Source organism: Octopus bimaculoides, chromosome 4, assembly GCF_046866305.1.
Source record: "Octopus bimaculoides isolate indiv1 chromosome 4, ASM4686630v1, whole genome shotgun sequence".
Taxonomy (NCBI): Eukaryota; Metazoa; Mollusca; class Cephalopoda; order Octopoda; family Octopodidae; genus Octopus; species Octopus bimaculoides.
This window is the reverse complement of record NC_142931.1, coordinates 109,009,782-109,022,281: the sequence shown is the minus strand read 5'-3', so window position 1 is coordinate 109,022,281 and position 12,500 is coordinate 109,009,782. Positions and strand designations below refer to the sequence as shown.

The 12,500-nt window shown below is 34.0% G+C and overlaps 1 protein-coding gene across 1 annotated transcript in view; it reads left to right on the top strand.

The window, feature by feature from the left end:
- Positions 1-12,500, top strand: part of LOC106875429 (collagen alpha-1(XII) chain) — a 161,995-nt gene that overhangs the window by 67,474 nt on the left and 82,021 nt on the right. The window contains exons 19-21 of the mRNA XM_089351166.1: positions 5,126-5,149; positions 8,948-9,065; positions 11,607-11,746. Of these exons, the coding sequence (XP_089207292.1) occupies positions 5,126-5,149; positions 8,948-9,065; positions 11,607-11,746 (282 nt within the window). The remainder of the gene's footprint in view (positions 1-5,125; positions 5,150-8,947; positions 9,066-11,606; positions 11,747-12,500) is intronic.

The following is a 12,500-nucleotide window of genomic DNA, read 5'->3' as shown; positions in this document are numbered from 1 at the left end:
ACTCTTCCAGCTGGATGCTTTAATAATAATGGTTTAAAATTTTAGCATAATGCCAGCAACTTCGGGAGAGGGGGTATGTCGATTACATCGGCTCCAGTACTCAACTGACACTTATATCATCAACCCCGAGGTATTAAAAACAAAGTCGACCTCGGTTAAATTTGAACTCAGAACATAAAGGCGGAAAAAATGCCGCTAAGCAGTTTGCTCGACGTTCTAATAATTCCGCCTGATCGCCACCATCGCTGCAATAATAATAATAATAATAATAAGCACAACGACTAAGATGTTTGATGACAGGGGAGGGGTTAGTCGGTCACATCGGCCCTCAGTGCTCAACTTGTACTTACTTTATCAACGCCGAATGGATACAGGGCAAAGTCGACCTCAGAGACATTTGAACACGGATCGTAAAGCCGGAAGCAATGCCGCTAAACCTTTTGTCCGGCGCAGCAACTAATCTGCCAATCGACCTTACTAAAAACGCATTTAATAAGGAATTGTGTAAATCATAATTATAAAAATATCTTCATTTTAATGATAATATCTAGTAGTAGTGGGAGCAGTAATAGTAGCAGTTGTAGTGGCGGAAGCAGTAATAATAATAACTCTATCTACTATAGGCATAGAGCTTAAAATATTAGGGGAAGGGTAGTCGATTACATTAGCTCCAGGTCTCAGCTGGCACTTATTTTATCGAATCCGAAAGTATGAAAGGTAAAGTCTACCTCGGCGAAATTTGGACTCAGAACGTAAAAACAAACGAAATGTCTCGAAGCATTTTCTCCGATGTGCTATAGTGTGTGTCAGCTCGCTACTTTAATAATACTAATAATCCTTTCTATAATAGGCACAAGGTCTGAAATTTATGGGGAGGGGTCATGTCGACTACATCTACCCCAGTGCGTAACTGGTTCTTATTTTATCGACCCTGAAAGCAAAGTCAACCTTGGCGGAATTTCAACTGAGAACGTGAAGACGGACAAAATATCGCTAAGCATTTTGCCCGGTGTGCCAACGGTTCTGCCAGCTCGTCACCTTTTTAATAATAATAATAATTATAATTATAATAAATATATAAATTTCGAATAAATATAATCATAACTATGAAGTGAATGCAGTATAGATTTGAATAATAAATAAATTTAAAAACCAAAGCAATGAAGAAAGCCAAAAAATAGAAATAGAAATGTGAAAACCTAGGAAAGAAACTAATGTGGATAGTGGATATATGAAAACGGAGATATAAGCGGTGTCACATGTATATATGTAAATATAATTGTACAGTTGATTAGCTGTTGGAAAAAAATGGGTTTAAAATATCTTAGTGTTTTCAATATTTTAAGTTTGCGCGAGGACACTATAATTTTGAATTTAACTTTAGAATTTTCCAGTTTAACAAAGCATAGAAACTTGATCTAGTTTCGTTTATAAATGTAATACACATTAAACATCATGCTCCACCCAGAAGTGAAATTTGAGCATGTACAAATGTACAAAGTTAGGACATATTCTGTGGAATTTGGCGACCGGCAAAATTACTAAACGACTGTCAGCGTTTTGTTTCTTTTACATAGATATTGATACGTAGTGTGCTTGTGCTTGTATATATGTTTGTTTACGCCGGTATTGTTTTGAGAGTGTGACCAAGTTCTGTCACTTAACGGTTCGACAAATAGTGTTTGCAAAAATATATACGAGACTGAAAGTACTGGAGTATGATATATTCAAATTAGCGCTCCACCTTGGCCACAGTCTAATGGCTGAATAGTCGAAAGCAGTAAACCAGTTAAAGAACAGACACACGCACACACACGTACGCACACACACGCACGCACACACACGCACGCGCACGCACACACACACACACTCACACACACACACACACACACACACACACACACAGAAAGAGTACTATAAAATATGGATTCATAGAATCATGCACTTATCGAATCTGAGTTGAGCCATAGATATTACCATGATGTTCCAGTGATCTGATGAGCTAGCTTTCTTTATTTGCATGAATTTGTGAATATACAGGAGTACAACACTGAGCATACGTATTAATGCAAACATTTACGTATAATGTTTTGCATACTATAATTAGTACTCCATGAGGAAGTTTACCACACAAATATTTGGTAAACTTCGCCATGGAAGTCATGTGGATAAACAAATCTATCTTCCCCTCTCACAACTTTTGAATTTATGTTTCTATATGTGCATGTGTTTGTGTGTTTATGTGTGTGTGTATGTGTGTGTGTATGTGTATGTGTGTGTGTGTGTGTGTGTGTGTGTGTGCCATATGATAAATAGATCTGCTTTAATCGATATGATTGTTTATTGATAATTGAAAACTACGTAATGAAATAAAGGAAATAACGAAGGTTCGTATTTGTTTCTGTTCGTTTTAAATAAACATGATTCTTCTTACTGTGTTATATAGGAGCACATTTCGACGCTTCATACACAATATCATATAAGAGTGGGAGTTGAACGTAGGCGAAGACTGAGCTCTACTTCCTAGGGTAATTGTTGCGCATTCAGCGCATCAATAACTGCATATATATATATGAGTGGCTGAGTGGTAAGTAGCTTGCTTACCAACCACATGGTCGTGGGTACAGTCCCACTGCGTGGCACCTTGAGCGAGTGTCTTGTACTATAGCCTCGGGCCGACCAAACCCTTTTGAGTGGATTTCGTAGACGGAAACTGGAAGAAGCGCATCGTATATGTATATATATATATATAGATAGATAGATAGATAGTGTGATAAATTGAATATAAATTCAATTTAAAACCAAGTGGCCTAGCATATAAAAAAATCTGATATATATATATATATATATATATATATATATATATATATATATATGTGTGTGTGTGTGTGTGTGTGTGTGTGTGTGTGTATGTTTGTGTGTCCGTTTTTGTCCCCAAACATCGCTTGACAACCGATGCTGGTGTGTTTACGTCCCCGTAACCTAGCGGTTCGGCAGAACACACCGATAGAATAAGTACTAGGCTTACACAGAATAACCTCTGGCGGCGATTTGCTCGACTAAAGGTGGTGCTCCAGCATGGCCGTAGTCAAATGACTGAAACAAGTTAAAGATAAAGATATATATATATATATATATATATATATATATATATATATCAGCATGCTGTAGACTGCCACAAGGGCTCCTTAGGGAGCCTTAAATTAAACATCTTGTCCAGACATCCCACTGATGCAATGCTGAGACATGTCACTGAAGCTGTCTGTATACAAGAGTACAAACCCTCTCTCAACCGTAAATCCGAGTGGGGTAACATCCAGATTCCACACGGGAGTACACCTCTATAGTCACCCTTCTTTCTCTTTTACAAGTGGAATTCCTTTCCATACATACATGTTGAGATGCATAATACATACATATATGTTATTATATATAACCGCATGAGCGTATATAGTTTGATATGTGTGTGCGTGTGTGTAGATGTATGTGTGTGTGCACATGTGTGTATGTGTTGTGCGTTGTGTATGTGACTATGAGTGTGTGCATGCATGGGCGTATGAGTGTGTGTAGATACATCTATGTGTGGTATGTTTATGGAGAAAAAAATGCATATTTGAATTTTAACCGTTATCCTTGTATTAGTGTCATACATATTTGTATATATGTATGTGTGTATGTGTGTGTGTATATATATGTATAGGTGTAGTGATGATTAAGCGTATATGCGTGTATACTTTAAGATATGTATATTTGTGAGCGTGTGTGAGTGTCAATATGATTGTGTATACTTGTTTATATATGTATAAGTAAGGTTATATATGTACATATATGTATCTAAGACGTTGTATCAATCCACCGTTAGACGATGGTGAGAGGGGCAAACGCACACACATTCATATGTGTGTGTGCGTGTTTACATATGTGTATATGCATATGTATATATGTGCGTATATACAACCTTTAACAAAGTAACTGTCATGTATACAACTTGAACTGACGCACATATCAGTACGTAAACTTATATTCACATGTACATACATATGCACACACACATACACACACACGCACAAACACGTCTACACACTTACCCTATTACTCACGTACATCCATAAGTACATACGTGCATACTCACATACATACATATATACATATATACATACATGTGTATAGGCATGCACACATGCATACGCATGTATACAGATGCATACGCGCACACATGTACACGCACATACATACATACATACATACATACGTACATACACATGTACATATATATCATGAACTAACTATTACTTTCTCAGATGCAGCACATAATTTTGTCAGTGAACAGGTCGCGGTCTCAAAGCGACGAAAATATTTTGACAAATTAAATTTAAATGTTGAAGTGAATCTAACGGATTTTGTGTGTTATTTTAAATGGCTTATAAACACCTTCCACGCTGCAATTATATATATATATATATATATATATATATATATATATATATATATATATATATATATATATATATATATATATATATATATATATATATATATATATATATATAAGAGTACAGTGTACAGTAATGTCCTCATTAGCTCCCCAGCTTCTCTTTTGATTATGCATGCATATTTGCTTTCGCAATTTTAAGCATTCTACTAGCTTGGTAACGATTCATCTTCATTATTATCTACGGTACTGCAGATAAATTAAATACCCACTCTAAAAGCCATACATTTATGAATACATAAAATATAGATAGAATGTAACAATAATAGATATACAGTTCTTTGACTTGTTTATTTCTCTCTATATTTTTAATGTAAATTTTGTGTAGTTTCGGTGTTATAATGTTTAACAACATTTGATACTATTTTAAGTTGAAGAACAACAACACTAAGTGTAGTATATATATATTTATATAGGGTATTTTTGTATTAAATTGAATATTCCAAATTACTTCTTTTAATATTTACGTCATGTTATATACCCCACCCCATTTATGAAGTAGTCACTATATTACATTATCTGAAACATCTTTAATAAATTCTTCTATTTACTTCTATTTACTTCTATGAATGTTTTTCTTTAAAAAAAAAAAAACTTTTAGTTTATTTTCTTAAAAAATATTTTCTCTTACAGGAAACAAGACAATCGCGAAGGAAGGTAAGAATTTAAATATCCCATTTAGAAATGTCTTTCATAAAGGTATGAAAACGAAAGTTCTTTATGTCGTTCTTTAACTATGAAGCTGGTCGCTGGTCGCTTACAATGCTTCTTTGTTCTGCAACAATTCAAGAATTAATAGCTTAAGGCAGTATTGTTTGAGATAAATCAGACACGTCACATCAATTCACTGGAATTATCTAACTTCCACTATACATGAGTTTTACGAAGAAATGCCTTGAAAATGATATTAAAAAAGTCCAGCGCACGCACACACACACACACACACACATTATATATATGTGTGTGAGTGGGTGTGTGGGTTTGCGCATGTGTGAGCATTTATATAATATATATATATATATATATATATATATATATATATATATATATATATATATATATATTATCTTCACGCTTCTCTTGAATACAAATAGTAACAGCAACTAAATATCAGATATCATATTTGTCTGTTAGCAAATGCATACTGACAGCGATGAGAAATATTAGTGCTAAGACTTTTACTAGTTGAATTATTCTATCGTTTGTTAGAATCATTTTTGCCACTGATATAACATATACATGCAAGAGCAGCTATATACGGTAAACTATTAAAACCAGGACGCATAAGATATATCTAATCACATTGCTAGAATATTTTTTCTATGTTACTAATATGAGATCTTTTAGTGAAGAAAGAATTTAGATGTGAGCACATCATTGCAAGAATAATAATACGATCTGAAGGGTTTAATTCAATTTATTTCCGCTTTACACAGAGAGAGAGAGAAAGAGAGAGAGAGAGAGAGAGAGAGAGAGAGAGAGAGAGAGAGAGAGAGATAGAGATAGATAGATAGAGAGAGAGAGAGAGAGAGAGAGAGAGAGAGAGAGAGAGAGAGAGGGAAAAGCGCATGCATATATACATATTAAGTTGTTCCGAAAATAATGTCCGCTCTATGTGTTGTGTTTTGAAACGCAATTTTATCATAATATTTTAATTATATTTTAGGTGAATTTCGACATACTTAATAATTGATGTATGCTCTTTAATAGTTTCTACTTATTTCAGGCAGAAAACATTTTTGAAGCATACTTAATTATGAACATGAAAAAAAAGGACCTTCGCTTATTTTTCATGCATGAGTTCAAGCTTCGGCACAATGCCTCCCAAACTGCTGCTGATATCAACAGACCATGGGGAGAGGGGTCAACAAGTGATCGCTCAGTGCAAAGGTCGTTTCGGAAATTCTGTAGTGGTGATGAGAGCCTTGAAGATGAAGAAGGTAGCGGACGGTCATGCAGTCTTAACAATGAACAATTGAAAGCGATTGTTGAACAAAGCTCACGTCAAAGTGCCAAAGAAATGTCCCGGGGACTTGGTGTCGGTATTGCAACAGTCTAATGCAATCTGTAGAAGATTGGTAAGGTGAAATAAGTTCAATGTCTTGATTATGATGAGTCCCTCAAACATTTCCCAAAGCCAAAGTTGCATCAGCAAAAGATTATGGTGACTGTCTGGTGGTCTGCAATTGGTGTGGTCCATTACAGCTTTCAGAGCATTACAATCAGAGCATTACAGCAGAGGTTCACTGCAATCAACTCTCTAAAATGCATGCTCACATACAAAAAAATGAGACCTACTTTGGTGAATCGAAGTGGCCCAATTCTGCTCTGCGATAATGCAAAGCCACATGTTGCAAGAATGACGCTGAAAAACTCACAGACTTGGGATACGAGACTTTACCACATCCTCCATATTCTCCTGATCTTTCACCTACTGAGTAGCATTTTCCAAAGCATTTATACACGTTTTTAAGTGATAAAACTTTCAGGTCCAAACCAGAGCTGGTATCAGCTTTCAAAGATTTCTTAGCATCAAAGCCAATACGTTTTTATCAACAAGGCATAAATAATCCCGTTGATCGATGGCTGAGATGCATAGACGTTCACGGCTCATACTTTGACTAATCAAAACATTTCTATTGTTAATTTTTTCAGAATAAAATTGTCTCTGAAATCGGCCATTATTTTTAGAACAACCTAATACATACATATATATATGTATGTCTGTTCTTACAACGCATTAGAAACTCTGAACCTAATTTAATGTTACGTGTTTAATATTACTCTAATACTGGTAATATCGACATTAAAATAATTGTCTCAGAGGAAACGTATCTTTAATGGTTAAAATAGATTCTATAAAAAACGAATAAAATCTTTTACTAGTCAAATGAATTAGATCTAGCCATCTAACTACATTAATATCTCTCGTACAATTCTTTCGACTGATCTGTTAATGTAAAAAATATATTCGTTTGTCAAATTTCAATAACATAATGTTATATTTAATTTATTCGTTATCAACCTAGGATTGAACGATAAATGCAGGCTTAAACTGAAGCATATCGAAGCTTGTGGTGATAAAAGGTCATATGACCGAGGGTGAGATGTCCGATCGAATGCTCGCTTATTATATTCGTTCCTATACATAAACGTATGTTTTTGTGTGTTTAAATGTTATTCATAAATGTATAACTCAGTAGATACTAATTAGGCATAACCAAATGTGATAATTAGTTTTGGTTCTTATTTTCAGTTAAACACTTTCCAGATTACACCTTTTCTTATCTTACGTTATCTTTGTTAATGTGTATTCTTACAACCGCTTAGGGTTTAATTCTTAACTAAAACTAAATATTTTTGAGTACTGTAGCAGAAATATCATTTGTGGAAATAACAAATATACTGAAAATTTTGATAAATTCAGTCGTTATCTTTGCTAACCAGTATCATATCCTTTATGAGCAAAAAATATTCTTGTTTCTTTGAACACAGTGCAACCATATTTAAAATTAATAATCCAGATGGACTAGTACATACACATCTGCGAATAAACAGAAGATAAGGATGTTTTGAAAAGCCTGTAATGGAGTAACTCATAATCGTTATCTCAGACCTTCATAATACCAACGTTGGGTGCAAATTAAAATTTTACTGTATTTCTGTTTGCTTTTACTTTTTACTAGTGACAATTGAACTCTTGGTCTTTATGATAATTAATATATTCGCTTCCAATGAAACAATATATATATATATATATATATTATATTTATTAATTATACATTGGTTCCACAGTACAAGAATTGTACTTTACATGCACTTGCTTGAACTGAAAAAATAGTGAAGAAACTGTGTTAGAGATTGAAATGCAACAACTCCAATAGCCTCATCAGCCAAGTGGATTTGCCCCAGAAGATAATCTCGTACATTAATAAAAAGAAGTTATACATTCTGAAGAAATGATGCAATTTCTTTAAATAGTTTCTTCATTTCTCTACTTTAAAGATATAAAAGGCAACATTGACTTAGGAATCTGAATGGAAACGTACATTATAAAATAGAGGGTTATTTAATAAGTGCTCCACCAATTCTAACTAAGTTATCACCTAGTTTTTAAGTTATCACTCAATCAGTAGAAGTAGAATCCAAACCATCTCCAAATCACATCCGACTGTCGCAAGAAATCCAAGACACGCTGGATAATCTTGTCCTAGATAAACCATATCTGAACGTAAGGCAGGATCGTGACAGACGCATTTGATCATATGTCAGCTTTATTTTCCAGGTCAGACCTCAGGATAACCAATATCAACGATTACAACAATTCTAAAATATGTCTAGTATTGAAACCGAGCTTCGGCTGATTCTATTGTTCTAAACACGTGAGCCAGACAATAATCAAGAAAATAATTAGCGACTAAAATAATCGATTTTTAACGTTAAATTCTATTACAGTTGGACATTGTGTATACAAAGGAAAGCTTTATGCTCAGAGCGAAACTTGGATGGATGGCTGCGATTTAGAATGTTCATGCTTGGATAGTCACACTGGTGTTTTTTCATGTTGGAATAAGTAAGTATATGAATTCCTTTATTTATTTGTAATCTTACAATTGAATAATTTAGAAATACTTAACGTGGTTTCATAAAGTCATCAGTGTTTTAATAAAACGATATGTTCTCTGTAATGTTATACATTTAATAAGACGTATTATTATATATAACGTCTACAGTTATATATAACTTACAACTACGTATTAACGACTACTTTGGTACGTATAATTGGAAGTATTTATGCTAACGATATAAGCGTACAGAAATAGTGAAAAATTTTTTATGATTCGATTTTCGCAGTTGTACTTGCATGTTAAGCAATTTTGTTTCAATGCATCTTGCAGATATTTCTAATTTAAAGGTAGACCTTTGAGGATGACGAAGCGTCGACGCATTAATTAGTTTTTATGTATGTGTGCGAATTTATAGCAATGAATTTCATTAGAATTATAAAAAGAAATATCGGTATAAAAAACCCATTCTTAGCCGTAGATGATTTCTCTTAATTTAAGAAACAACTACACTTTTGTTGGTACATACACATTTTCTCTGTCATATATGACTCCATCTTCTAGAGGCGCAAGTGTGGCTGTGTGGTAAGAAGCTTCCTTCCTGACCACATGGTTTCAGTTCCAGTCCCACAGCGTGGCACCTTGCGCAAGTGTCTTCTACTGTGAGTGTATTTGGTACACGGAAACTGAAAGCACCCCGTCGCATATAATTAAATAAATAAATGAATATACATATACATACATATATATATATATATATATATATATATATATATATATATATATATATATATATATATATGTATGTATGTATGTATGTATGTGTATGTATGTATGTATGTGTGTGTGTGTGTGTGCATCTATGTCTCTGTGTCTCTGTGTCTGTATCTGTCTCCCCATCAACGCTTGACAACTGGTGTAGGTGTGTTTACATCCCCATAAACCAGTGGTTCGGCAAATAAATCGATAGAAATGCACTAGGTTTAAGAAAGAAGTTCTGGGATTTATTTGTTCGACTAAAATCCTTCAAGGCGGTGCCCCAGCATGGCTGCAGTTAAATGATTGAAACAAGTAAAATAATTAAACAATACAAGATCTGCAAAAAAGTTAAAACTATATTTTCTGGTTCAGACTGAATTGGGCAAGTGACTTCTGCTGACCAAAATCCTCGTGAATGGATTTGGTAGACGGAAACTGAAATGAACTCCGTCATATATATATATATATATATATATATATATATATATATATATATATATATATATATATATATATATATATATATATATACATATGTGTGTATATATATGTATATGTGTGTGTTTGTTTTTATCCCCCCCACCATCGCTTGATAACCGATTTTGGTGTGTTTACGTACTCGTAACTTAGTGGTTCGGTAAAAGGACCCCGATAGAATAAGTACTAGGCCTACAAAGAAAAAAGTTCTGGGGTCCATGTCTTCGACTAAACGACCCTTTAAGGTCGTGCTGCAGTATGGCCGCAGTCAAATGACTGGAACAGGTAAAAGAATAAAAAATACATACGTACATACGAATATTCATATATACATACATCTATGTATATATGTTGGGTCATCTCATGCGGTTTTTCATACTTTTATTTTTCAAAATTAAGATAAAGTTCTTTTTTAATCTAAAATATGCTCTTCCATCTATCTAGTAGACGTGCAAGGACACTCTTCCAAACTTCACTAGTCTGTGACGAAAAATACTCCTCCAGTACTGTTCTGACCTCGTCTACAAAATTCATATTTTTTCCGTCCAAATGATTTTAAAGATTGCAAAATAAATTATAATCAGATGGGGCATTGTCTGGTGAATATGGTGAGTGGGGCATCGTTTTCCATTAAAACTGTTCCAGCCTTTGGAATGTCATCTTCGGTGTATATGGCTAAGCATTAGACTCGGAAAGTTTGTGAGAAAGTCATTGATCCAATTTGTTGACTCTTCTGATAGGACACATGTGTCGATGAATAGTTGAATGACCAAATCCAAGCTTTTCTGCTAGTTACTCAACAGTTGCGATGAGATTTTGTTCCACAAGGGTTTGTAGGATGTCCTCGTCGAGGTCTACAGATCTTCTAGGACGAGGCTTGTCTTCCAGTCTGTTGCTTTCGGCTCGGAATTTCTGGAACTACTGTTGACACTGGCTTATACTTATTGTTTGATCTCCATATAATGCATTGATATTCCTCGCATTTTCGGTTGCGTTGTTGCTTTTATTGAACTCATAAAGCAAAATATGCCGAATATGCTCTTTTGTCACTTCCATTATAGCTTTGAAAACATAACTATTAAAATTGAACTGCACTCTTCAAAACTTGCTCTACGAATAAGTAGAAAATAAATTACTACTTTTAGTTCATGCAATTGGAAAAACCGCATTACATATGGGATGACCCTATATAAATATATGTGTGTGTGTGTATCTCTCTCTCTCTCTCTCTCTCTCTCTCTCTCTCTCTCTCTCTCTCTCTCTCTCTCTCTCTCTCTGTATATATATGAATAAGTTTTCGAATTTCCTTTCAGATGTCCTATTTACCACAACCTTCCACCAATGTGCACTTTAGTCGACGTTGAAGGAGAGTGTTGCAAAAAACCAATTTGCAACTTCAACGGTAAACATACAAGAACTACTGGTCATAACAAGGGTAAAAGCCTTGGTGTTGGTAAGTAAAATCTATTTTAAGAGAATATTTCAACTATTTTAATAGGATAGTTATTATTTACGAAAATGTTGCTATGAAGATATTTGCTCTGAATTTTCAGAATCGAATTTAACGGAATTTAATCAACTTCTCATTAATATTTTTAGTAACGTTTTCTTTACATTCTCTTTCTAATCATTCTTATTAGTTCATTATTAATGTTACTGTAATGTTAATAATAATAGTAATAATAATAATTGTAAGAATAATGTTGTATGAAATCTGGAAATTCGATTTTTCTTGCAGTCTAAATGTAATGTTTAATTCAGATTTATGCTTGGTGACTTTTTCCAGCATAGTTTTTTGAAATATTAACATCATATAAAATGGTATTCGCAGCATCTGAATATTGCTTTAAAATTTTGGTACAAGATCAGCAATTTCGGGGGAGGGTGTATGTCGATTACTTCGGCCCGAGTATTCAACTAGTACTTATTTTATCGACTCGATAGTTGAAAAAGAACGTCGACCTCGGCAGAATTTGAAGTCAAAATGTAAAGAGGGATGAAATGCGGTTAAGCATTTTATCCGGCACGGTAACAATTCTGCCTGCTCGCTGTCTTACAGTATAGAAAAAATATTGCATTCTGTTTGTAACGTACAAAATGTTTTTTGCAACCGTTGTGGAATATCTAGTACTGGAGTATATATTAATACTTTATAGTTATAACATTGGTAGACCTGTTATCTGTCGACAATTTCATTTGATTAGAGA